The sequence below is a fragment of the Synchiropus splendidus genome, chromosome 15 (assembly GCF_027744825.2).
Source record: "Synchiropus splendidus isolate RoL2022-P1 chromosome 15, RoL_Sspl_1.0, whole genome shotgun sequence".
NCBI lineage: Eukaryota > Metazoa > Chordata > Actinopteri > Syngnathiformes > Callionymidae > Synchiropus > Synchiropus splendidus.
The window spans coordinates 15,169,127-15,196,914 of NC_071348.1; the positions used below are offsets into that span (position 1 = coordinate 15,169,127).

General features: G+C 39.6%; 1 protein-coding gene across 2 annotated transcripts in view; it reads right to left on the reverse strand.

The window, feature by feature from the left end:
* Positions 1 to 306: 306 nt before the first annotated feature.
* Positions 307 to 27,788, reverse strand: part of lama4 (laminin, alpha 4) — a 33,581-nt gene continuing 6,099 nt past the window's right edge. Inside the window, exons 5-39 of one of the 2 annotated variants that reach the window (XM_053886967.1) lie at positions 22,900 to 23,114; positions 22,719 to 22,819; positions 21,996 to 22,176; positions 20,290 to 20,373; positions 20,068 to 20,219; positions 19,893 to 20,003; positions 19,641 to 19,752; positions 17,971 to 18,135; positions 17,033 to 17,226; positions 16,238 to 16,354; positions 15,080 to 15,228; positions 14,845 to 14,986; positions 14,686 to 14,779; positions 14,498 to 14,614; positions 12,918 to 13,103; positions 12,662 to 12,801; positions 12,350 to 12,514; positions 12,083 to 12,228; positions 11,745 to 11,907; positions 11,539 to 11,672; positions 9,671 to 9,842; positions 9,341 to 9,472; positions 9,124 to 9,266; positions 7,976 to 8,105; positions 7,657 to 7,794; positions 7,237 to 7,370; positions 5,135 to 5,299; positions 4,653 to 4,779; positions 4,193 to 4,570; positions 3,950 to 4,105; positions 2,579 to 2,735; positions 2,256 to 2,383; positions 2,094 to 2,187; positions 631 to 747; positions 307 to 565 (exon numbers count right to left, since the gene is read on the reverse strand). In XM_053886967.1, coding sequence (XP_053742942.1) covers positions 420 to 565; positions 631 to 747; positions 2,094 to 2,187; positions 2,256 to 2,383; positions 2,579 to 2,735; positions 3,950 to 4,105; positions 4,193 to 4,570; positions 4,653 to 4,779; positions 5,135 to 5,299; positions 7,237 to 7,370; positions 7,657 to 7,794; positions 7,976 to 8,105; positions 9,124 to 9,266; positions 9,341 to 9,472; positions 9,671 to 9,842; positions 11,539 to 11,672; positions 11,745 to 11,907; positions 12,083 to 12,228; positions 12,350 to 12,514; positions 12,662 to 12,801; positions 12,918 to 13,103; positions 14,498 to 14,614; positions 14,686 to 14,779; positions 14,845 to 14,986; positions 15,080 to 15,228; positions 16,238 to 16,354; positions 17,033 to 17,226; positions 17,971 to 18,135; positions 19,641 to 19,752; positions 19,893 to 20,003; positions 20,068 to 20,219; positions 20,290 to 20,373; positions 21,996 to 22,176; positions 22,719 to 22,819; positions 22,900 to 23,114 — 5,185 coding nt within the window. In that variant the 3' untranslated portion in view covers positions 307 to 419. Of the gene's footprint in view, positions 566 to 630; positions 748 to 2,093; positions 2,188 to 2,255; positions 2,384 to 2,578; positions 2,736 to 3,949; positions 4,106 to 4,192; positions 4,574 to 4,652; positions 4,780 to 5,134; positions 5,300 to 7,236; positions 7,371 to 7,656; positions 7,795 to 7,975; positions 8,106 to 9,123; positions 9,267 to 9,340; positions 9,473 to 9,670; positions 9,843 to 11,538; positions 11,673 to 11,744; positions 11,908 to 12,082; positions 12,229 to 12,349; positions 12,515 to 12,661; positions 12,802 to 12,917; positions 13,104 to 14,497; positions 14,615 to 14,685; positions 14,780 to 14,844; positions 14,987 to 15,079; positions 15,229 to 16,237; positions 16,355 to 17,032; positions 17,227 to 17,970; positions 18,136 to 19,640; positions 19,753 to 19,892; positions 20,004 to 20,067; positions 20,220 to 20,289; positions 20,374 to 21,995; positions 22,177 to 22,718; positions 22,820 to 22,899; positions 23,115 to 27,788 lie in introns of both variants that reach the window. The other variant, XM_053886966.1, reaches the window with a different exon arrangement.

A 27,788-nucleotide genomic window follows, 5' to 3' on the forward strand; every position in this document is an offset into this window, starting at 1 on the left:
ATGCACTTATTCTCCTGTTCTTGAGCACTGGTATTCATACTCACAGAAGAGCCAAAACCTCATCTGAAACCAAAACCACTTTACGGCAGCGCAGTTTTTAAAAGTGTCAGTTAATGACAATTTTGTAAAATTTGTGTTTGTACTGCAGTGAAAATTGTGACCATCACCCATGTACAAGAAAAAGGAATGTAGTTCAAATAACAATACGTATGTATGGGAAAATGGAATTGCTCAAAGTAACTTTATGTGTAATGGCCCAAGTACTCGGTATCAGTGAGCACTCAAATGCAAGTCATACACTACTCATTTGAGAAAACAACTGTATTGGAGCATCCCTAATGATAACATTCAAATCTATAAATGATTTAAGTCGTACAGGAAAGTAGAGAAGGAACTTGAATGAAGAGATGCATGTGATGTCACTCTGCCGGACAGGCACCCACTCTGACTGCTCCGCTGACCAAAGCAGCTCTGTTGAAGCTCACATGGCTCTTGTTAAAATGGAGGTTCCTCATGCAGCCCACGAAGGGGTTCATGGTGACAAAATCTTTCGGAGGGAAATGATCTGAAATAGTGGAGAGTGAACTTGAATTTTCTGAAGCACTTGTTTGAACCTTAAAATGGTCTCACCTGGCACTCCACCCACAAATAGGACAGTGTTGGCCATTGATTTGATGATCAGAGGAGCTTCCACTTGACTGACCTCCGAGTCCACATCCAGCAGCAGCATGTCAGCGTCTGTGGTTACTATGAGATGAGACGAAGGGAAATGAAAACCAGACCATTCATTTGTGTTCTTATCATCACAGCGTACTCAAGCGAACCTCGCTTGTATAAGTGTAAGTGGGTAGTGCAGGGTCACATTTCCATAAAAGATTTCTCTGTTGAAATAAAATTAAACATAAAGTCACTGTAAGATCAGCACCTTGTTGCTGAACTTACAGCCATAGAAGGCTCTATTGAGTATGTGTGGAAGGAGGGAGGAGACTAATAATTGAAGCACAAGTCACAAATAATCTTGAGGCTGGTGGCATTATTAAAAAGAAACTGATTAAAGGGTACTACTATAAATGTATTAATACAACACGTATTTAACGGGTTGGGATTAGCAACTCAAAACAGAAGTTTGTTCTAATATACTTATTTTACACTAAAAATAAGGAAGCATACTTTGAAGTTCAAATAATTTTTTGAAATAATTTAAAGTTCCACACTGAAGTATAATTATACTTTTACTCAAGTATTCTTCATTCAAGTATCCTACTTTTTTCTTTGGGATTCACAGTATACTGTATTATCATTGAGGCGATCCAGAAGCAAACTGGGCACATACATCAGAGCACCACCCATCCAAGGCAAAGGATCATGGGAGTGGGCTTAGGAAACAGACCTTTGTTAATATTGTACTTTTGCTTTGATATTCTTTTGTTCTTTTTTGACAGATGCTGATCAGCGCTTTCATTGAAGCATTGAACAATTGTTTTGTCATGTGAGGGTGAACTTCTGCCATTAACCATTGGAGATATTTATTGTCATATGTTGACATCAGGCAATATACTTGGATGGTAGGCACGTTGCCAACTGTATATGTCTGGGAGGTGACTGTGTACTCCTTTGGGCGGTGCACAACGATTTTACAGATTTCACCTATAAATAATGTGATCTTCAACTATACATTAAATTATTGAAATGTGGATGAGATGTATTATACCTAGTACACAGTAGTATGCATCTTGTACTCTTACCGAATACTTGAAAGTATAGTAAACTAAAAAACTATACTAAACTAAAAATGTTCCACTTTAGTCCGAAGAAGTGTAAAATGAGTATCCATTCTTGTATACTACAAGTATATTATGGTATACATATACTCAAGTATACTTCATAATCATCCTTAATAAAATGAAGCCCAGTTTTTGAAGTCCGAGTTTTAGCTACGGGAACCCCCACCCCACAGCACACTTGCAGCCCATGAATGCACCAACTAATTCATTTCTTTACATAAAAACCTTTATTAAGTACTCCAATGAAAAATAGTATGAGATTAAGATTTTTCTAGAGTCTTCGAAAACACTAAGTTAGTCTGCACTTACCAGTGATTTTGTGCCAGTGTCCATCACATGGAGCGTGGAGAGGAGACACTTTGGTGACTAACTCATGACTTTCATCTTTGACAGCCAGCCACACCTGCATGAAGAGAACCTTTTCAGTACCACTGTCCCACAAAACCAATAGTTACGCCGTAATAGACGCACTGATCCTTGATGAATGTAGACGGTGAAATAAGTATGGGTCTGCTGGACATGCAGTATCAGCCCAGATGCCACACGGGGACGCACTTCTACTTGCAGTTGAAAACTCTGTCCCAGGTGCATCGTTTCGTCTGAAGGGGGAGGACACGTTAAACCTTTGAACTTTACACTTACAGCTATATATATATATATATATATATATATATATATATATATATATATATATATATATATATATATATATATATATATATATATATATATATATATATATATATATATATATATATATATATATATATATATAAAATACATGTGTTTCTTACTTAACATGACGAAACCTCCCTCTTCTGAAAAGAAAGTTCCTTTTTCTGACACTCCATCAAAACATGGGGTGACTCCAAACACCTCAGATGCAGATAGTAAGCGTCCATCCAGTTGAAGATTCTTTAAACATCCAACGAAGCTGCGAGCTGAGTTTTTCTGCAGAGAGTTTCAAACATCACACACTTCAGAGTGGTGCGGCAAGTGATTTCCCATACGTGACGACATTGTGACTTTGAAGTCTTTCCCTGTTTCAGAACTTCACGAGTCATCTAGAAGTTCAAATAAAGATTTCACTCACATCATAAGTAATTCTGTCCAACCAGTCAACCGTTGTGCGGACCTTCCCTCTTTATGGAGGGGGAAGTGCTGTATGTTGTGTATTCCACTTGCAGTACATTACGCTGCACATGGTGGGGGTAGATGGAGGTAAGGACTATGAAAGTAGCTGTTGGTGGACCCTGTGTCATTTGCTGACACAAGGTCGCCAGAGGTAAGGTCGGAATTTTTAAGATTGCTGACTCATGGCACACAGCACTCAATCTGTCCCTGACCAAGCGTCGTCGTATTTGACACAGGTACATTTTCATTTTTGTATATAGTACTTATTTTACTAGTATCCTCATCTTGGCTCGAGCTGCCCATAATGTTTATGTGAAATGTTTATTGTACCTTATTTACTGATATGATTTTCCACTACATAGAAAGATGCTGATATACATCATGTACGTGAGCAATATCTCTTAGAAGTAAGCAGTGACACTAACTCAGTGAAGAGATACTGAAAGTTGGATGTGATGAGGTCACCACCATGTTGCACATGATAACCAAAAACATGACTGCACGTTTAGCCTCTGCACTATGCTTACCTCAAATGCAAAGACAGAAAATGTTGTTCTGTGTACTTTAAACGTTAAGCCATCACTGGAGCACTTCCCTGACTTTTATGTATACAGATTCAACTTAGATTTGATCATATTGCTGTCAACTATTAAGTGAGAATTATTAATATCTGATTAGATTATTTTTTATTGAGTCCCAGCACACTCACGCATCGGACATTGCACACAATGTTAGGGGATGTGGCAGTGTTTTTAATATACCAACAATAAAGTCAAATCGGTTGCCCTGTACGTAAAATCACTGACGGGATGTGCATGACCACTGTGCACACTGCTGTCAGAGGAAAGACTTTTCTCAAATATCTTGCAATCTGAACATGATTAAGATAGTGGTCACCGATGGATGTTTCATTGTCAAATACAGATCCTATTATTCTGTCAACACTCATGTAAAGTATTTCATATTTGCTCTTTGTATGCTGCACTTGATTCCACATATAAGGGGGGAAAAACAAATGTCTGCCAGCTTACCTGCATATATCTCAGCGACTTCTCTGGTGGAAGTCCTCCAACATAGAGCATGGCAAAGACGTGCCCAGATGTGTCACCTCCTGGAGCCTGATCTTCCAGCACCAACTGCCCATCCAGTATCAATCTACCTCTTTGTCCATCACGAATGCAATCAACCTATTGTAAGAGTGACAGCAAATTAGTTGTGAAATATGCCTGACCAGTGAGCTACATCGTATGCATGATTGGTGCTAAAGTACTCACACTGTGCCATGCAGCATCGTTGTACTTCTCTGTGCTTCTGATTTTGACTGTGTGATTTCCCACAGTGAACATGAGCAACAGCTCACCATGTTCCAGAATGAGGGACATAATGTTTTCCCCATGGATATCAGAGATGTAAAAGACAAGTCCAGAAGATGAGTGTGTCTTCAAGGATAGAGACAAATGGAACCTGTGAGGGTCCGATGAGTCTGGGAGATCAGAGTAGTGCTGCCTGCTGTTGCTGAAACCACTAAAATAAAAGGATGGCTGGGCTGCTTTTGGATGTGAGGAATGGAAGCAAGGAGTAAGCGCCCTGTCTTTCTGCTCAGGGTCGTCACTCTGGAGACCTTCCACAGGCAGGCTGGCCTTGTCCCTGTTCTTCTGTAATGCATTTAATTTAGGTCAAAATGACAGATGGATGATAGAAAGGTAGAGGAACTGCAGACCTGTCCTTACTCACCCTCTGTGACCCTCTTTGTCCCAAATTCAGTGCCACTGCAGGTGGATGCAGGGGACAGTCCTGCAAGGAGGTTTGGACTTTCTCTGTGTAGCGCTGGAAGTCCTCAGGCTCTATGTCTCTTCCTAGTCTATGAAAGAAAATTAGAAGGATTTGAAGATGACGGAGGGTAACATTCAATGCTTGATAGCTATTAATCATGTTTACAAGCAAGGTAGGCACTCGAGGCTAGGTTATTGACAATGGAATAGAGACCATCTGTCAGTAAACCAGAAAGAGGTCTGCACACCAAAGCCACAATTCAGAGACCTCAGTGTTTCTGAGAGGCAACAGCTTGGTGTGATTGGTAGCTGACAGACCAACAGCATTCAGCCTGGGTTACATTGGTCGGAATAAACAAAATAGTAGAAAAAAAGGTGAAAAGATCGTTTTTGACCACAGAACATATATAGAGAGGTATTGTTGTTTGATTTCTGAATACAAACCTGCTGAGGTAGGCGTAACTGATGCACCCTGTCAAGTTCTTCAAACTGCTGGTCGGAGATCCACCATAGTAGAAGTATTCTTCTGAAGATCCTGAAGACGACACAGCTGCTGATGCTGGACGTTTTTTGTCCTGCTTGTCTTTGTCATCCACTACTAGTGCATACCTATAATAATAATAAATAAAAATAAATAAATAAATCATGAAATGTACTTAGGACTAATGAAACGACTAGACCAAGCCAGACCAAGACATTATCGAGACAGGAGTGCATCGAAGCAGAGACCAAGTCCAAGATACTTGGAGGTCAAGACCGAGACAAGACCAAGACATTGTATATAAGGCACGGGTGTCCAAACCGGTCCTCAAGGGCTGCAGTGGGTTTTTTGTTCCTATCCTGTTGTTCCATCCAGTTGATTGTCAGTCTGGTGTTGCTTGTTTCAGTTGACATGTCATTGGTTTAACTTGGAACAGAAAACAGCACCCACTGCGACCATTTCTGGAACATTTTGGACACTTGACCTAAGTAGTAGACTCAGCACCCACTGTGGCCCTTTTGTGGATCTGTTTGTGATCAAAACAACAAAAAGCCAGAATCCTTGTTTTACCAGACAGTTTTCTCTATCAGTCTCGATTGGTCATGAATAGAAATCCTGAGACGAAAGTGGTCTTGTGTCCGGTGTCGAAACAAAGTCCAATCTGGAGTACTACAACACTAGTTTGAGCAGTGTGTTAGGTTAGGTTAGGTAACTTCATTGTCAAATATGTGTTGTGATTTGTAAATGAATCTTTGGCTGGATATGCTGGTTAGTGAGACAGCGATATAAACTGCATTGGTTGCAAGCAACCACAAACTCTTTATTGCAGTTGTTGCAGAAGACGGTGGCTCAACAACTTTTCAGGTTTCCACTGATGAAGGTCTCCTTTTCGTTTTTGCTTACCCCTAATAATCTCCACTGAAAAACAGCATTTCATGTTTCCTTGTGTTACTTTACCTTTTAAGTAATGATCAAATTTGTTGATGATCTAAAACTTTTCATTAGAAAAAACAAAACAACCCAAAACCCCCAAAAACCAAGCAAACAAACAAAACAGAAACATTGTTTTACACTATACACTATATATATATTTTATTACTATATTTGATGGACATCTAAAAAGGTGAGTGGAGAGTAGATGAGTCAGACTGGAAAACTCTACCTTTACAAGTTTAAGGAAAGACGTGGTCTTGTTGTGTCTGTCATGTTCTGTGCAATGCTTCTTCATTATTAACCTGGATTTAGTGTTCATGCATCAGAAATACCAAATTTCGTTTGATTGTTTAATTTTCGACTTCAATTTTTCGAATACCAGGGTCAATATCCCAGTCATGTTTGCCATGTTTTTTTTCAGGGAACACCAGTGTAAAATACATGTCCACAGTCTATGTTTCTAAATGGTCTGGATTACAGAGTAAGAATAATTCTTAATAACAGGGATGAATAAAGTACTTAAATGGCAACAATAGATATTGATAAGCTCTCTTTAGCCATTAAGATTGATCCGTACGTGACCTGGACTTACGTATGTGCAAGGCTGTTGGCTGTTGGACAGTATTATTTTGTATTTTGTGGTGGCAAACCTTTATGTTATTCTGAGTTAATAACACATTATTTACCGTGAAGAAATAGTCTTATTTGGCTTTCCATTTAAAATTTGTCAAGTTTAATCTGTCAAGTGTATTTCAATACTACTACAGGGCTACTAATATACTAATGGCAGCCTGGTTATGCCATTACATTTGCAAAAATGTGCCTAAAAATATATCTTATATATAACAATATATGCAAAAAATGTAGGTTGGTTGCATCTTATTTCAGATTCAACAGATTCCATTTTAAGATGTCTCATACATTTCCAAATTTATTTTCAATTTTGATGCATTTTAAGGGACAAGAAATAGTCCTAAAATAGTCAAGACAAACAATTTAAAAACATAACACAAGGCAGCTATATTTCAAAAATAAAATCCACAAAATAAAATTTTTCTGACGTGATAAATTTTACTCTGACTCCTGGAGCGCCACATGTATACAGCCAAATAGGTCTGGCCCAAACACTTACTTTGTACTGTTGATCTTTGTCACTAGGAAGTGGAGCTGTCCATCATTGTAATGCTTCTTGTGTGATTTGACTCTAGTTCCTCTGGTGTTGAGAACCACTGCTCCATTCTCCAGAGAAATGATGAACTCATCAGTCTGATGACAAAATAATAATAACGTAAGTACGAATGTAAAATAGTAGGAAATTATGTCATTGTGAGTAAAATAAACGTAACTAAAAAATAAACTTGGGAGGTAAAAAAATTGTCACCTTATCAGATAATATATATTGTCACATCTTACATAGCAAGCCTGCTGCTACTTTATTATATGTTAGGAACAAATGGTTTGATCATCTGGCCAAGACTTTAGATTATTCACTTCAGAAATGGTGGAAACTGGTGCGAGTAATGTCGAGTTCAATGAACTATGTTAGCCATACCTCTTTGCTGTGGTAGAACAGAAGTCCATTGGGCTGCAGTGTTCTGAAGTTGAGTCCCACTTCGAAGTTGTCAAAGGGACTAATCTTCGCTGTAGATCCCAAGTAGCTCTCTCCAGTGAAATACGCTTTCCGAGACATCTGACACAAATAAAGGTAAGGTAAGCTTTTAAGCTTGTTTTTATGGAAAGTGCAGAAAGATTAAAGATGCGGTTAATGATTTACTGAATGTTCAATGTCAAGTATTTCAATGAAAGAAACTATTGATTGACTGTGTTCAGAGTCTGTGAATGTGGACGTGTTGATCAGTAATGATACATACAAAAGACTCCTCTGGACAGCCACTACTGATGCCGATGGTTCCAGGTTCCTCCAGTAAGTTGAAGTCTTTTTTCTGGAACTGGAATCCTCTGACACAGCCTTTTAGACCAACCACAGACTGTAGTTCTGGCCTATAGAGACATGCTCACGTTAATCTGCATCATCCAGTCGGAATTCTTTTAAGAGTAAGAAATTTAACCAATTTACATTTTGACACATTTTGACCACTTGTCGAAAAAAGCACAGATACGAGTAAATGACCATTTTACATTGTGACTTTTTTTTTTTCAGCTCATGTTTTCAAACATGTCACCACTGCCGCAGACTTTATTGTTTACGTTTCAAGTCCAGCATACCCAATCTATGCATGCGCTGATGTATAATATATAAGATCCTGGTGCTGAGAACTTTTCCCTGGTTTACAATGTCACAAGTGAACATTTTTTTGAAAATCCTCCATTATCTGAGCCGTTTCTCTAGCAGTAGTCGTCATAAAAAGATGTTGCATCTGGAATCTTAATCGGAGCAGATGCACGGTTGGATATAATCAAATAAACAGTGTGAACTGTTTCTTGCGTTAAAAGTACAATTACGAACATGAACAACACAACTCAATGGATGCTTGATTTCAGTTTTTGGGATTTCACACGTCAGCAGCAAAGCCCAAACTTAACAGTGAAGAGAGAAGAGTTCATCCTTCAGTCTCCTCTTCCAGAAATTTTCTTTAAAAGATTCTTTATTACCTTTGTGAACACCGAAACGCTGAAGTAAGTAAACTCAAAGATCACATAGCCAAACAAATCAGATGACTGAAGGAGACTCATTTGGGGGACTACACCGTAGCAGTAGGTAAATAATAGAACCCTAGTTGTGCATGAGAAATGTGCCCCTTCTGGAGCCATTCTTTTATTCTTAAAAGTCACTCTTTCATTGATTCCAGTCATTTTTGGACCTTATGTTTAACCCTACTCAGGTATTTCAATGTTTTTCTATTATATATTAGAAACACAGGATTCCAGCAGGTACAGCAAATAGACAGTAGGAGTAATCTGAACTCTACAGCGACACAACTATAGGGAGTGTTGGTTTAGTAAAGACTGGAGTTCACTGGTGTGCTCCAATAACCATTACTGTTTTGAGATGTGTTACCTGGATTTGAGTATGTGGGACGGAGCCCCTCCAATATAGATATCTGAGAAGGGCAAAGAGGCTTTGGCATTTTCCATGGATTTGACATGAGTCTTGTCTACCAGAAGAATCACCTTCTTTGACTGATGGTAGATGACTGACACCTGTCAACACAGTCAGAAACATCTCTTATTTTTGGTCAAGTGAAAAAATCACAGTCGTCCAAAGAGTGATTTACCTCGTGGTATCGGGCATCATTGATCTGTAGCTTTGGCAAGTTGTTTTCCAAAAGATTTGGTCCATTTTTGAAGCCAAAGTCATAAAATATGCGCAGGAAACCATTGATCATCTCCAAGAGGAAGAATTTTTCCTTGGAAGAAGGTTTGAAATTAGACGCCAGAACATATAACTGCAGAAGTAACATTCAGTTAAACATTTCATGATGACATGGGAACTGCAAGCGGCATAAGGAAATCAATGATTTATTTATTTATTCTTTTTGTATTATGTGTTATATCTATCAGATCTTAAACACATTTGAACACACAGTTCAAATCAACACTCTTACCTCATGGACCATAAGGAATAAAACACCATTATTAGCAACTGTCCGTACTGAGATGTCAAATCTTGTAACAACTCCAAACTTGCCCCGCCGCTCCATGTTATTGATGAGTGCATAGCCGCTTCCATCAAACAGGTAGCTGGCAATTCGGCTCTCTGAAAAGGCAAGTTTGTACCTGGAACAAATTCAAGGGGAGACATGTTGCAGCTGTACTGGAAAATCGGTCAGTTTCGTACAATAACACAGCCCATTGACAAGTACTGAACTCCAAAGAACAAAGAATCATGTGACCAAGTTCAGGCAAACTATGCGTTAAGTTTCTCTGCTTGATATGCCTGTTTTGTTTATAATTTAATCTTAATTTAAAATTAATTTAATTCCTCATTGAATCAGGTGCGAATCAGCCTTGTCTTGACTCATAAATTGAATAAGCAAATAATAAAGATGGATGATAAGAAGCACGGCTCAAAAAAGTAATTAAAAGCAAGACTAGAGCCAGAGTCTCAGTAATTATTCATCCTGTCTTGTCTTCAAGATGTGTTTAAAACTACTCGCTATGAATGTGGGGCATCTTTTTACATAAACCCATTTGAACCCACAACCATGGGAACACAGAATATGAAGCGATATGAACATTTTGTGGCACTCATGGCAGACAAACTGTTTTTCAGCATCCCGTTTTGGGAGCACAGTGAGGGTCGGGATGGAGATTGATGGGTAAATAGAGAACTTGCTGAGCACAACAGTGTGATAGAGTGACCCCTACAGCGCTGATTCACCAACCAATCTCCAACTCCTTTAACCCCTTCATTCGAGACACCAAGATATTTAAACTTCTCTTCACCCTGTGAGAGCAAACCATCCTTTTTCAGTTGAGAACCATGGCACCAGACATAGAGGTGCTGATCCTTATCCCAGCCGCTTCACACTGAGATGCAAACCAATCTGGCTAGAGCTGAAGGTCAAACCCATGAAGCCATTAGAACCAAAACACCAGTGACTGGATCCTCAGGTCCCCAAAGTGCAAAGCCTACCCACCAGAGCTGTGCCTCAAAATCTTGTCCATGTAAGCCAAAAACAGGATTGGGGATAAAGCACAACCCTGGCAGAGACCAACCCTACTGGAAACATATCGGACTTGCACCCAAGGATTCTGGCATAACTCCCTCTCTGGCAATACAGAGACTGAACACCCCATAATCCCAGAGCAGCTCCCACAACTTGGCCCTAGGCACCCAGTCAAATACTACATTTATTATTGTTAAATGTAGTATGATGTAGATGTAAAACATGTAGGTTTACTAGCTTAACCACGAATGAGTATTGATGCATTGAAACAAGACAGTATGTGGAGGCACAAGAATCCATCTGTTGTGCGCAGTGCGCGGTTGTAGTCCGTTCCTAACCCATTACTTACCATTACTCAAAGCATATGAATTGTGTGTTAAAGCATTTCACCACAACGTTGGTTAATTGTATTTGCGATCTGACATCTACATACTGCAACTGCTCATTAATGTTGACTGTTGTGGCTTTGACTGTGCTAATAGAGACATTGTTGTGAATGAGCGCCGTGGGTTATGGCCAAAACAACAAGCCTGTACGGATTTGTTTCATTTTGATGAAATTGCTACAATGTGGAATACAAACCGGTGATCACTACCTAGAGTGCACCACTAAAGTGTCGCCAATGGATCAGCAGCTATAGAATCCTTGTCCCACAGTTCAAGAAGTTTGTGTGAGGCACTGCACGTTTTCACACACATTACTCTCTTGACTTGTGCGTACGCACCTTCGATACATGAGGCCAAGAAGAAGAAAGAAAGAAAGGAAAGAAAGAGAAAGAAAAGCAGCTTTGGTGGACAGAGTACCTGGGACACGGTGGAGATGCCACAACATCCATTTTGAGTGTTTTTTTGAAATTGTAGAGGCTGATGACGTCGTTGTTCAGAGCGGCCAGTTCCAGGCAGCCAACAAAAGGTGCAAGACTTAGTGGAGGAGGCAGCTATAATCCAATCAGATAGTTAGTGCACGTGGAGAACAACGGGCTTTGATGTTAGATGGAGAAATCACATACTTTCATGTCTGGTGGGACGCCTCCGACAAAGAACACCAAGTCTTTCGGGTCAGCGTCAAACAGAGAGTCTGTGCCCACAGCTTCACCTTTCTGAATGAACTTCTGCTCATATGTGGTGCCTTGGCTGGGAATGGTCAGGTACACTTTGCCATGTCTTCCCAGCCTGCAAGAGGATGTAAAAGGAAACGGCGTGATTCTCAGTTTAAACAACTGAACCCCAGTACTATTTTAAATGATTAAGAAATTAACAATGCATTATTTTTATGAAGATGACATGAATATCATTGCTGTATCATTTTCTGATATTGTTAAAACAGCATTTTCGTTATCTAATATACCTTTCCACTTTGATGTAGTTGAAGACAGCTGGCCACTGGCTGACTGGCTTGGAGCTCAGGTAAATTTCCACATCTTCTCCGCCGAGGTTGTACATGAACACAAGGTTGTCATTCTTGATGGCCAGACCCATATAATCTTTCCTGCCCTTAACATGCACACAAAATAAATATAACTTGTGAAAAACGTGTTTAAAACAATCGAGCACACAGTTTAAATAATAGGGAATCCACTGCCATAATGCCCCCATGAGATCACAATGGACGTACATTTTTGTCTCCCAGATAAAGGATGAATCTGTCCTCAATGGGGTCTTTGTCAGGATCCACCCTCAGAAAAAGACTGATGGTGGTCATTGTCTTCAGGTCTTCCAGGTTGTAATGGGGATGGACCTCCACTGATGACTGACCATTAAACTTCATGGACACTTGGACCTCAAAAACAAAATATGACACATAAAGAGAAACCACCAGAACAATAAAGAAGCTTTGGTATTTCTTCTACACAACCCGATCTAAGGTTGACCACATATATAGAGATAAGTTCAGGATAACCTAAACCTTTCACTTTTCACAACCTACTTTCTTAGCCACACTCCTGGCCTGCGCAATCAGCTCTCTTATCCTCATAATCTTGGTGGTCGCGTTGTTGACAGCCTTCTTCTCCTCGACAACCTTCAGCTTGGTCAGCAGCTCAGGGACAAGAACATTGAGGTTGGCCACTGAAACAAGGCAATAACTGTGGTGATTAGAACGGAACAATGAAGAGACATGATTGGTTCTCGTTTTTATCACTGAGGTCTGCTAGATAAAAGCCATTGGTAGGAAAATATGATACCTGTTTCTCCAGCAGAGGCCACCACCTGGTCAAAAGCAGAAGAGGAGTATTCATTGTTGTGCAGGTTGGTGATCCATTTCTGCACCTTGTTGCTGATAGGAGTGATTGTCTGAAGAACTTCTGTGGAACGGTTCAGGGTCTCCTCTGACACATTAATGCTGAACTGCAGTCTTTGAGATGTTCTACCTGCAGAAGAAGACCAACGTAGATATAGTAAGTTTCTAATGTTTCATTCTTTATTGATCTCACAATTTCTCCCATTGGATTTCTAGTCCATCACCTTAACCACCACAACAACATGCAAGGAGGCAGCAATGGCAGGGGATAGAACCCAGGTCAAATGCTAGGAGGGCTCTTGCGGGATTTGAAGCCATTATTATTGTGAATGTAAACCCACTGGGCACAAGTGTTTTTTTTAATGAAACATTGAACTGTAGATCTGCGGCATCACTATTTCTAACAGCTGTAGCTTGAAGATGTTTAGAGATAAAGGCATAGTAAAATAGAAGATTCTTCAGATTGCATTTGTAAGGCCTTATCGAACAGCTTCTGAATGTTCATAAAACTTTATGATAACTTGTGACGATGTTGACTAAGTAGTATAGGTTGTGCACGTACTCAGGAACCCCTACATGCATTATGATGTCTTATGAATGTGCTATTAATGTATTATAGTTGAGTGCTTAAAGTAAAGTGTAACCAGTGACCCAAAGAGTATGAAATAATGAAATCATACTATGAAATAAATTCACGTATCTTTGGTAAATTAAGATGTCCTCCGATGGCCATAGTCTAATACATAACTTGTAGAGATATATATGTACATCTCATCCACTGAAGATATTCTTCCTCAACTCTGAGGCAACATGATAATGATGATGATGGCTGGGCATCATCACTGTTTATGGCGGGACAGTGAACACAGAACGTGCAGCCTCCACTACTATTCACAGGTATTTTCTGCTACTGTATTTCTCCTTTTTTACCACAGTAAATCATCCGTTCCACTATGCAAAATGTGTATGTTACAAAACCTTTATTTAAACATGCCCTCACATGTTGCTCAGTTTGGATTTACAGCTGCTCCAAATAGGCAGCTTGGCTTATTAAAACGCTGTGATGCGGCCCAAAGGGTTAACATGCAGCAAGGTTTGGAGAGCAATCATCCTTGACTTAACCATGAGCTCAGAGTCCTCCTCTAACAACAAACACAGCTTGGCAGAAGACACAGGACACTAAATCTGCCGCGGATATCTTGGCTATTCAGAAAATCTGAAAAAGTGAAAAACTGCAGTTACTGACACCCCGGTGTTTTGGTATTCTATTTGCAAACACAAATTGCAGAAAATGTATTTGTTTAAAATGTCTCCAGGAAGGAGTGGGCCATATGGCAAAAGTATATGATTTATTCGTTTATTTTAAATAATTTAATTTTGTGCGATTTTATTTCAGTAAGTTGAATTTCACAACAATCTTTGCCTTAGCTTCATAACAACAGTGAGTGCTTCACATTTTGGAGCACATTTATTTGGTCCATTTTCTTATTAAGCTAACCTTTAAACCTGTTACTTTGAACTTACCTCCTTGAATTCCCTGTATATCTGTCAAAATTTCGGATAGTTTCTTGTTGTTAATTTCTGTCGTTTCTCTAGTTTCCTCAATGTACTTGAGACCATCCTTGACTTCGGCTTCTATATCTGTGGGGGTAGATAGATCAATTAAAATGGTGTGACCTTGTGTACTGGTGCAAGAACAAGTAGGTACCTACCTTTTTGTTCAGAATGTAGTGTGACTGACTCCTTGAACACGTGGTCACTCTGGGTAACCAGGTTCCCCAGCTGCAGGTCGACTGCATTTACAGCCTGAAACATATGGAGAGGATGAATAACTGAGAACAATACTTAACGTAACAGATCTCTCTCCCTACATCTTCAGTCCTCAGAGCAGAGTGCAGTGTGGTCAGGGAAGTAATGTTGGCGTCGTTGATGTACTTCAGAATGTTGCTGTAGACGTTGGCAGCGCTGATTGCTTTCTGAACAAAGCCATTAGCATCACTTTCTCTCAGACCCCTGAAAGAAAACAGAAAAATTATTAATGGAATCAGAATGATTCATCATTTGATTATTTATATTAATAGCAAAGGCCTGCATCATAGATCTCACTCCTCTAGTTTGTAGGCTTGGTCTTCTAGGTCCTCTGCATGCTCCACAGCTTTCCGGACCAAGTCATCGTCTGCCAGTGAAAGCCGTACAGTCTTCTCCTTCAGCTGATCAGTGGCTCCATCAAGAGCAGCATAGACAGCGGTCACATTCTGTACACACACATTTCCATACTTAACGTTCATACTTTGCAACTACACTTGTAAAAGTGTGTGACTCATGTGCCAGACTGAAATGAGTCATACAAGCCCAAGGTAGATGTGACATTATGCATTAAATATTCCCAACAGCACTGAATATACACAACAATTTATAATGCAAAGAGACTGTTCATTAATACATGTAAAAACAATAGGGTCAGAGTGTAACAAGTGGTGGATTTCATGAATAATTCCATGCCAAAAAAGGGTCTCCAGAAGCTCTCAGTAGTGTTTCTGCAAGGCAGCATGTTTTCAGTGGTGAGTATGCAAGGTAGGTTTGAAAAACTTGATGGGTGTAATATTGTTTGTTTAAAAAAAAATAAAATAAAATAAAAAAAATGAATGAATTGAAATGAAATGAAATGAATTGTGTCAATGGAAGGTATTTTGTGATCTAGCTCGAAATATCCCAGAAATGACACTTGTGAATTTGAAAGATAAATTATATTGCTGAGAGGGCACTGACTGGCTGTTAAGGTTACTTTTGGTTTTGTGTGGTATGAAGAGTTTTTTGGTAGTTTTTTTTTAATTAATGAATATTAGTATTTGCAGTACAAACTTTGAATGACATGAATGATTTTACTGGTTTTAAATTGATATGCCGTTATATCCTAAACAATATTGAAAATGAAGACCTACACAATTTTTAAACCAATGTGAATTACTTGTTTTCTAATTTTATATTATACTATGCACTGTATGAAAGATTTGAAGCTGTAACTAAGAGTAACTAAAGTGTGTTTGGAAAGTCAATGCTTTCTCAAATCTGGTACTTTCTAGACTTTTTTTCCTGCAAGTGTGTTTCTGGACCTCTTTCTGCCGTATGTGTGAATTCCTCCGCTGTGTCTTGACCACCACATTACTTTCAGTTTTATATTTTCTGCCAGGTTTTCTTACTCAGGTAGCATTTTGCTTTTCAAAGAAATATAACACATGAAAGAATTGACTCATGGGTACTCACCTGGACCATAGAACTTATTTCACCGGCAGTGTCTTCCACGTTAGAGATTAAGTTGCTGGCTAAATACAGCGTCTCACTGACTGCAGTGTAGTCTTCTTCCCACCGTCGCTGCTTCTCCTGATAAAGATGCATTGCCGTCATCAAGAACAATCTTATAGGATGCATAGCAGGTGATTAATCATTGAACACTAATATTGATATTGGTCTTTTCTGTGAATACAAGGAAATGTGCAGGATATTGAAAGTGTTAACACACTTGAGCATGGACTTCAACAAACATAAAATGGATCCAGAAGGAAAATCTACCAGGTACTTTATGTTGAACCACACTGACCTAATTATTTTATTGAAGGAGACCTACCCTGATTTATTAACTTTTCTTGAATATATTTCAAATGTGGAAGTCTTCCTCTACATCACGCAGTAAGTTCTTCATCATGATAATGCAATGCAATGTAATGTGACATGGCAGGGATGACAGCGTAATGCGCAAAATCACCAGGCTCCGTCAAGTCTAGCATCTGTTTCCGATGTTTTCTTGTTGTTCTCATGAAAACACAGCATCCCAATTTAACTCCAAACGTAGCACATGTATTATTATGTTAAAGCCATGGCTGAGTTCTCCCTTTAGTGTTCAATGCAACAAGAACAGAGGTAACTTTCTCTATTAATAATGCACTGCAGTCAAGATGCTTTTGTACATGTAATACGTGCAATGCACTCCCTCTTATTCAGTAGCAATACATATGGTTTTATTATATTCGGCACAACTACCAGTGAATTTTGGAAAATGACCTGCATCTGCTGCTGCATCATACTGTTGACTCGGTTCTGGTCGAGATTTTCCTGGATCTTCCTGGCTGCTGTATGAAGGAACATCTGAGCCTCTGTCAGCTTGCTGGTGAAACGGGACAGAACCTCCTGGCTTGGCAGCAGACGGCCTGCAGTAATCATTAGCTTTTTTTCCAAGTGTCGGACACTCCTCAGCACTGCATCACAGAGAGAAAGTGCCAGAAGGCGTTACTTAAATCCACTATTAAAAAACAAACAAAAAAACAAAAAAATATTTAAAATTTTTTCAAGTTTAATGGTCGAAGAATATTTGCAACAAGAACCCACATTTTTTCTATTTGAATGAATTTGGTATATTACTGAATCAAATGATGGACCTATACATACATTTAAACAACAAAATATTGTTTCTTTTGCATAAGTTTGACAATAGCACAATAAATCACGATGGTGGCTGTATTCATGTTCATGTTGTATTCATATCACCTTATTTAAACTAAAGCTCTGTTAATCTCTTGAAAATATTAGTATAAGAATTTTATAAGAATTTCAAGTACATTCAGAGTAGTGGAAACCCTGGCCATTGTGTTGTGAAAAACATCCCTGAACCAAAGCAAACAGATGCTTTTGTTTGCTTTTGGGGGATTCCTCCATGTTTGTTGTTGTTGTTATCATCCTAGCTGCCACGTGTCTTGGGCATCAGTGTGATCAGTGGACCAGGAACTCCTGCACTCACAAAGGTTCCCTGTTGTCTGGAGAGCAAACTGTTCACTTAAATTAAATTAGTTTTGTTGGAATTAATTAATCATAATAATGTTGTCATTAATTAATCATTATAAATGTTGTAATTAATGTTGTGTAATATATGTTCTGTAATCCAAAGTATAAGTATCAATGAAAAGAATCAATACAGACAAAAATTGAGAGCGTCTTAAACTCACAGTCGTGGGCTTCAGCTGCTTCATTAGTGGTCATGGGCTCTTGGCGAGATAAGTCCAGCGTCTTCATCCTCTTCACCTTTTCATGGGCGATGTCAGTGTTCTGTTGGACGATTTCGGGATCCACATCTGGCTGCTCTCGGTACAGTTCCCAGTCATGGATCATCTCTGGATGGTTCAAACAAACAGATTATTTGGAGTGTGACCATTGCTCTCTTTGTATTTCTTTCTTTCACAAGAAAAGCTACATCATACTGTACCAGAAATAATATGTGATATCTACAATAACCAAAGAAATGCCCAGAAACAATGTTTTGTGTATTCATAAATGGGGGTGCTGATATGAACATTCATGACATCATCAAGATCAGCCAAGCATTTTTTTCCTATTCATACATGATGGGTAATGTTATTACTCTTTAAAATTTTACATCACTGTACAAAAATCACAAATCAGGTATCTCTCCAGGAAATCACACTACTTGTTGTGATACTGCAGACCCGCCTACAGTACTGGCTGCAGTTGCATACATTAGCGCCAGCCACGATTGTTGTCATCAAGGAAAATGACAGCCGAATTGCAATTCACAAAATGTGCACCCACAGAGTTAGTCTCAACTGTAAAACTGGACCCTTGGGCTCAAATCACCGCACCGATTTTGAGCTCTACAAGAGGCTAACCAAACAAAAGAAAACCGCAGTGAACCACAGGTGAAACCAGTGCTACTAGAATTCATTGTTTTTAGATGAGCCGCCTTTCAGCAGCTAATAGTGCACCTGGAACCCAGATACACATTCCCTTGAAATGTAGTCGACGAAAATAGTCTGTCAGGTTATAAGGCGACATTCCGGTATTTAACAAGTGAAGTTTACATTGTGAGTTGATCTGTTCACTGTTCATTGAAAAGGGAATTATTTTATGTTAAACACTTTGCGTTTTGTATTGATTATTTGTTACTTATTTTGATTTCAAAGTTGCAATGTTTTCTATACAGTACTGCTCAGTATTATTGTAATATTTATTAGGTTTGTGTAATTCATTTAAAAAAATATTTATTGGTAAAAATCTGTATTGGCCTCTTGGGACTTTATTTAAAATTTAAATTTAAAATGACAAACTGTATTGGCCAAAAAAAATTACGATCGCTGGATCCATATTATGAACAGAGCACATCATATCATATACTCATTAGAAATACACAAAGCAGTTTATGTGAGTGAGAAGGTGCAAAAATGCCTTCTGTCAGTAAAACTGTGCAGTGATGTGGAAAACATAAACACTGCTACCTCCACTCCCACTATTACCAGTTGGTTCTAATAACTAAAAAGATTCGTACAGCAAATGTCTGTGGTTAGAATCGTATTTTTATTATTAAAGAAGCGCTCACTACAATCATTAGGTCTGGATGTACCTGTCACTCCTACTGACGGCTTGAATGAGAATAAGAATGAGAAAACTCAAATAAAACGGAAAGAGGTTATTAATCCAAGGGATACAATTTTTCACTAAGGCCAAAAAAAACCAAAACTTTCCAGTCTGGTAGTCAGGTCCCTTGACGCTGGCTTTAGATTGAGCCAAATATATGAAATCCCTTAAGGCTGAATTGTTTATTTACAATTGGTGGATTTGATCTACGTTTAGGAAAGATTTTTTTCTAAGATCAACAATTTACCTTCGATCTGCATATTCAGTTTTGTGAGGTTGGTGGTGAGTTGCTCTGCCATGGTGAATGTCTGACGTGCCTTGTCATCCACTTGCTGGTGCAGTGCCTTCAGGACCATCTCCTGTCAAAGCACAACCCAGATGATATTGATACATTTTTTAATGTAACTTTGATTTTATGCCTGAATATTTTTTTTTCAAGTGCAAACATGAATACATCGTTTTCACATTGTAGTCATGCAGTTTTGAAAACTCATCTAACCGATGTTCCCAGCTGTTGGATGTTGGACCCAGTAACCTCTATGGCCTCCTCCAGTCTTGAGGTTTCCAACTTCATGGAACTTGATGCATTTCGCCAGCCATGAAACTGAATCTGAGAACAAATGAATATGTCATGTTTCTTACAATGAAAGAATATACATGTAAATGTATGGTACCTGCAGCCTGTGAGCAGTGTAGTTGTAATATTTGAGTCTGTCGTTAGCAGCAGCTCCAGTGGAGATGTTCAGCATCCCGACTCTTAGATTGTCAAGAGTCTTATTCGACACTCGCATGTCTCCGATCAGAATCCAAAAGCATTCATTACAGGCTGTTGACAGTCAGTACAAGTTGGCAACAGATCCAAACGTTTTTTTGCTCACGTTTATTGTTCCACTTACTGGTGTTACAGAGGCTGACTGTAGCTGACTCCAGCAGGCACTCTCCAGTGTGCATGTCACAGTGGCCACTCTCACACTGACACTCTGTACAAACATCACTATTATTGAGTACAGAACAATCAGCACACCTTTGCTTTTGGATAGTATCATTTATACATGTTCATGGATAGTATCATTCATACATGTCCCCACACCCACACGGGCTGCGGGATGGTGCCACATGGTTGTTATTCAGAAGCAGTGATGAGTTATCAGACCTTTTTGAATCATTAAGAAATGTTAATTTCTCTTCCTCTGATTGGTTACCGACTGGGGTCTGACTCAACTCGGTGCTCTCGCTGTGCGCCCCGGCCCCGCCTGCCCCGCCCCAAGAATATCAAGTGCCAACGGGTTGTCGTGTTCAAAAGTGTTGCTTCATTTGTTTGCAAAGATAATGCGTCTTCAGGATGAGCAAAGCCTCGACACCATGGTAGAAGGAACAGCTAACTGTTGTTGTACAAGGAGATCGATTTGTTTTAAATGTCACACACGTCACATCTGCGCTGCTACTACAGTGAGTCTTTTACTGTCCTCAGTCTGTCTCTTCGGATAGTATGCGTAGTGTCCTGCACGATAATAATAAGCAGAACTGAACTAGGGAGCTATACTGAACGCATCGTTCTATGTCAAACATGGTTAATCCACTCCGAGGCTCCACCTCGTGCCTGAGAATTGATTCGCTTCACTCTCTGCCAGGTAGGCTCCACCTCTCCCAATACAACCCCCTGTTCCTCCCTCCTCATCTCCTTTCACTCTCCTGTCACTCCTTTTTTCACTTGGATTACTTTATCACTTTAACACTTTGTGGAAGAAGACCTGGCACTTCTGTTCGTGGTCATGTCTGAGCAGACCCTGGGGCCTACTCGAGACGACGCCACCATGTTGGAGGAGGAGGAGGACATGGTCACACCTCGACCTCTGGATGACCTGCCAGAGCTCTTTGCGTCTGACATGGAGCTGGTGGGTGTGGAACCCACCCAAGATGTGGAGGAGAGAAGGTAGACTCCTAGTGTTCGGTTCACAAACTTAGGGCGAAGAAGAGGAAGTGTCCAGTTACTGTCTGCCCCAAGATGGAGGACCTGAGGGACCATTCAACTCGGGATATGGAGGCCCCGACGGGAAGTGTGGGGAGTCTACTGGAGGAAGGGCATGTTCCTGGATTATGTGTCATTATTTAACATTTAGCAAACAGAGAGTATATGGTGTGGTCACAAGGGGTTGGGGCAATTTTATGTTGATGAAGAGTATCATTTACTCTTTGCAAAAAACTTTGCAATAATGCAGATAACTACTGCCTCCTCGCTCACTATTATATGTTTGATGTGTGTGTCTCAGCACTCCTTATCCATTATATGTACATATACCACAAGGCTCTGGAATAATATGACACTGAAAAGAGAATGCCATGAGTGTGAATGTGGGGAAAAAAAGGGGGGAGATCAATATCAGCTCTCTTCAATCTGCTCCTATTAAATCTATAATAATGTGTGATGGAATGTTGCACATAGTATCTGTAATGTATTCTGTATGTGAAATGAGATGGAAATAAATGTATTATGATGATTATTGTTAACAACAATAACAATAAGGTTTTGCATTGAATGTTGGAGGGAAAAACCATGGCAATACTAAAATCTACCATGCTTTCTGAAAGACAGGAGACTTACTGAGGCAGCCAGCAGGGCTGTAGTCCCAGTGGCCTGGAAGACAGCGCTCACAATACCGGCCTCCAGCCCCAGGACGGCATGGGCAATTGTGGGTTAGTGGATGACAGGTGGAGCGAAGGGAAGCAGCAGCACATTCACACCTCCGACAGCCCTGACAGCTGGAGAAACCTGAATATCCTTCCTGGATCACATGAACAGGCAGATAAATGAAGGAATTAATATTTTTTTCACTTGTACTCTTTCACATTCAAATTAGATTTGACATTTGCATGAGTTACATTTCTTTGCATTCTATAACATTGATTCTGATACATTACCTACAGTGTAATTACATTTTACAAAGATTGAAAAGGAGTAGACTGAAGAATAGTTCTGGTAATTGTTCCCATTTTTCCCTATTTTCTCAAACAGTAGTGATGTGCAAGTGTGTGCAATGTGTCCGTTGCTTATGATCTTTGAGGTTTCTCTTGAGGAGCCTGAATGTTTCTGTGTCAGGTGTGTTTCTTTGGAAACCCTCATCTTGTTGAGGTTATTCATTGGCTTTGTCAGTGGGTTATAACTATTGCACTGTACATTTGTCTCCGTGCTGTTCTACCTAATCTTGGCTTTATATTTCATGAAAGGATCAGCGTGGGTTGAATGTCAAATAATTTATCAGACAAAAGGTGAACAGGCACAACTGAAGGTGATCACCATTCAACACCAGTCACATGACGTTCTCACCTCACACTGGTCGCACAGCAGTCCTGTGGCACCTGGTTTGCAGTGGCAAACCCCTGTCCTGTCGTCGCATGAAGAAGTCCCACATTTGTTGCACTTGCACTCTGTAAATGAGAATATAATGATGAGCTTCTGATATTTGAAGACTAAATGTCTATTGAAAAGAAAGGTATATTCCACCCACCTCTGCAGTTTTTGGCGCTGATGGCATCGCCGTAGAAACCTGGCGCACACCTCTCACAGTTGGGCCCAGCAGTGTTTCCCCAGCAGTGCTCACAGTGTCCAGTCACATTGTGGCACTCGTTGAAGATGAGGTTTGGATCAGAGTTGCCGTTGCAGTCACATCTTTTGCAAGAATTGCCGACAGACATAGGGTTGCCATAGTACCCTGGAGCACACCTGAAATAGATGTACTTGTAAAATAATGTACTTTCTTCATGCTTTGGTTGTAGTCCACTATTGCGTCTCTGTAACAGTAGGGCGATTTTGAGGGCCCTCAACAGTCAAAACACAAAAATTAACAAGGACCTGACCAGATAGTCCAGTGTGTTCCGACTGGCCCACGAAAAAATGTATGTTCTGCGCTATCAAATACATTGTATCTAGCTTTATCGTTGCACTTACGCTCTACTACTGACAGATGTGCAGATACCGGTAAATTATTTTCTCTGCGACTGAAATTTTCTTGAGGCGGGGCTATCAGCTATTTCGACAACGATGGCATCTGATACGTTGACCTTTTTTTACAGACAAAAAATGGCAGAACCTAACTATTGGAACTCATCATTGATGTCAGCGATAAACTAATACATAACAACGTAAATAAAACATTCAGAAGTTTCTTCATGGCGTTTTGCTTTCTTGGCAGTGTCACTATTAATAATAATGTGTTTCTGGAAAACTGTTTCTGGAAAACTATTTACAACAAGATGTTTATTGAACACACAAACAAATAGCAAAAAAAAAAGTATATCCACATTTAAGTGTAAGCAAATACATTAGCTACGTTCCAGCATGTGAAGTTTATTGAAAGGATTTAATAAAGCTAATGTGTTCGCCTGCACATAAAAGTGAATATTATTTGTGCGTTCAATGTCAATAGATAATTAATAATAATATATAATATATAATAATAGACAATTCAATGTATGTATTTTATTCCAGTCATGATGTTTCCTGTTAAATGTAAAAGTTAAATGTATCATCATTTGTAAGTGGAAATGGCCGGCATCCCCACCTCAAGAAACAAGAAAAATATTTTAGAGACAGAGCAACCAGAAGTCACTCAATGATGATGTCAAGCTTCAGGCACTATGACGGCGTTCAAACGTGATGACCTCAATGTAGGAGTCACCCGCTGTGTGGGGGAGAGGGGAAGAATCGTGCATCTGACAATAGCACGGCACAGATGAAATGACCCCATTGTAAGCACACTCTGAAACAGACGGTTGTTTAAGGGACATTACATATGTTTCACATTATCCCATGGAGAGTGAAAGGAGGAGCGCCATTGCTTCAAGCAGAATCTGATGTCCCTAAAGTCATAGCTTTTTTATTGGTTCTCTCTTTGGACTTCTTAGAGTTGTGTGTGAGTTGTGAGGATAGACCAGCTATGGAAGGTACTATTCCCACCTCTTCATTTGCTGTACTAAGACAAGCAGGGTAGCACTGGTATGTCCTCTGCCAACCAGCAATAACTCTCTCTTTGAGGTGGTGGAGTTCTTAGCAACCACTGGTCCTATTTATAGACTGTAGCAATGGTCAGAACAAGGTCAAAACAGATATGTAGCCTCAACACTTGGGACAGTAGAAGTGCTCAAGGTTGAAGGAGGCAAATGTTCCAGTAAAAGGTCTCCCAAAAATGTTGGCAAGAATGTAGTGAAACAAATGCAACTGATTGTCATATATTTTGGTCTTGTATTGAAGTGCAAACTTTCTGCTGGTTCAGTGATGTAAACAATCTTGAGAAGATCTTTGGATATTGTTCTCTTAGAGACCATTGAACATTTTTGCTGGGTCTCAACCCATCAAATTTACAAAAGAGTGATGAATATTTACTTAAAATCTTGACACTTGCAGCTAAAAACTCCATTACGAGGAACTGGGTGAAGGTTGACACACTAGAACTGAAAATGTTGGACCAAATTTATAGAAGAAATAGACCACATTGAACATCTGACCTCCCTCCGAAGGATGAATGTTGGGACATGTGGAACAATTATGTACAACAAAATCTAACTTCATCGAGAGTGTATTGTATAATTTAATAAATTGTGTCATAAATATGCTCATGATTTCTGCTCATGTTAGGCCAGCACTGCACACGAGTCACGAATTTCACCAATTTGACTCTGATTTTGGTTATTATTCACACTCCCGTTCCCGTTCCTGAGTGTGCTATGCAGTTTCCCGACAAATTCAAAGAGGAAAAACCAGTGCTGACTTGTCAAGTCTCCCCCTGTTGTGCTTTTATTTTGTATGGATACTTCCTCGTTTCCTGTGTGTGTTTCTGCCTTGACAGACTGGGCACGAGTGGCAGCTGCACCTCATTTCCCCTGATTTCCCTCAGCTTCTTAAGGAGTAGCTGGATGACAGTGTAGCAGCGCCAGATCGTGAACGTTTCATGTGTGGTATGCTGAGTGTTTCAACATTTGGATCTCTATTTTTCCTCCTGGTTTGCCGTGGATTTTTGTAAGTGTTATCCTGACCATGATTTCTCATTTTCTAGTTCCTGTTCCTCTTCGATGTGTTATTGAGTGTCTGCCTGCCGATCTGGACCTGGTTTGGACGGGTCCTAATGTTTGTTTTTTGTTTTTCTTCTTTCTTTTGTCAGGAAGCAGCAGGGCACACTCGGGAACGGGAGCGGGAGTATGAATGAGAATCAAAGTCAAACTGGTGACATGAGTGACTCCTGTGGCTGCAATGTTGTAACGGGTCAGAGAAGCACAAATAAATCGAAGGAGTATGATGTTATAGCATGTGAATGAGCTGCAAGTAATTTTTTTTCCGTGTTCCTCAGAATGTGACCCCATGCACAATTCAATAGAGTAAATATTTGTGACCACATGAGTGAATTGCCTTGAGACTGGGTTGCATAAACAGGAAAGCGGATGAAAGTCTGTTCTTCAGGAAGAAAACCAGACTCTGCGTCGTGAGCCTTTGGCAGACCTGGTCAATTTATGTGTTATGAAGCTAATCACGACTTGGTGTTAAAATTGGTCATTAACATGGATACGAACCTTATCTAAAAAATTCCATTTACATACTGTTCAATAAATTTTGGTTTTGTTCCGCCAGCGGCTTGTATGTGTATATGTTGGCCCTTTGTGTGATCGAGTTCAACACCCCTGTTTTAGTGGAAACAAATGTTATACTGTCAGCATATTTATTGGCCCTGCCATCCCTACTTTATTCTTTTTATACTCCCCTGCATGCGCTTAACATGTTAATGATGTTGAAGGCCTTGTGCTATTCAGCATTACTCAGAGATTTGACTATGCATGAACTATTTTTAAATCAGACACTTCAAATAAATCTAAAGCCACGACTATAACCCCTAAACATGCAGATAATCTGTATTTTATAATGTAAAAGTTCAATTAATAAAGTTAAAATAAGTTTCCTTATGAGGGTGCACGTCCGGAAACAGCACTGTCTGGTTCATTACATGCATATTGGAGATCTGTAATTTCCAATACATTGTGAGAAATGTCAAGAATTTCATCAGAAAAAAAACTTTTAAAAGAAAAAATCACGTATTGAGACATTTATTCAATGGACGATGTCCAAAGAAAATCAAGCTCAAAGAACTACTGCCTCGAGTCTAAATATAAACAGCTGGACAACTTGTAGCGCATGAACATTGACATGATGAAAGTGAGTAGTAATGGTTCTCCCATCTAGTGTTGATTGCATACATTGCAATCAACTTTTGTGTGCAATGCAGTTCAAAAAACATAACAGGTACGTTCCCAGAAGCCAAAATTCCATGTAATTTTACCCGGATAGCAGAAGGACTTGGAAGGGTGACGCCAAAGAGGAAAAAGGTTCTTTGCACTGTTTGTTGAAGTCTGTTAAACTTTGACCATGATGAAAATGTGCTGTTATTAACTGCAGAGTTATTCCCATGACCGCTTTGGAAAAGTGAAAGTGCCAAGCCACTCGCTTTAGCAAAGCTAATGTCAAAGTAGCCTATATCTCTTGACTCATCGTGGTTGATTTAGAGTTTGTTGAAGGGTTTTTGACAGTTGGTTTTTCGCGATCACAACATGCTTTTCCAAATAATGAATCAAATCATGTGTCGCACTGCTTCACAAGTGCCAGATAGTGGCACTCAAGCTAGTTTATGTATGTAAAGGCAACAGGCAAAAGTTTATCTTAATTTGGAGTTTATTGAATGTGTTTTTTAACAACTTGAGTTCATGGCATGAGCTTTATGAGCTTTGATTTACCAGTTTTGAGGGTTTTTTTTTTTTAAGCTTCATTTCCTAGTTCCCTTGCCCTTTTCACCCTTATCCTTCTTGTTTCCAGTGTAGCAACGATAGGCATTAGCAGTGCCAGTGTTTATCATGTGACAGCAGAAAACATGAAAGACGGACCAATTCCATGTCAATCACCGATCCTGAAATGTATGAAATGTCAGTCAACGATCTTGAAATGTATTTCAAGATGGAGCATGACTTGAGGCGTCTTTGCAAACATAAGATTCTGGGCGAACACACAAACCACATTCATGAAAGGGAAATAGAAATTTTAAATTTGAACAACTAAAAATTCAGGGTAATCCACTACGTGTGTAGCAATAAAATAGGGAGTTAGGGAAATGGGGATTGTGTATTGATTATTTATTGCGACAGAGAGTGCAACAATATATTGCAATATATTGATGTATTACCGTGCTGTGGGATAACACTGCTCATGTGACATCAACGTGAGCATAGAGTTTAAATGCCAAGATCCAACTTTAAGAAGCCGTATCGGGTCAATGCCTGATACCAGGATCAGTGGGTCCCCAGTTGTACTTAAGATGTAACAATACTCAGAGAACGCAATGATGAAGGCCAGAGTGTTGCC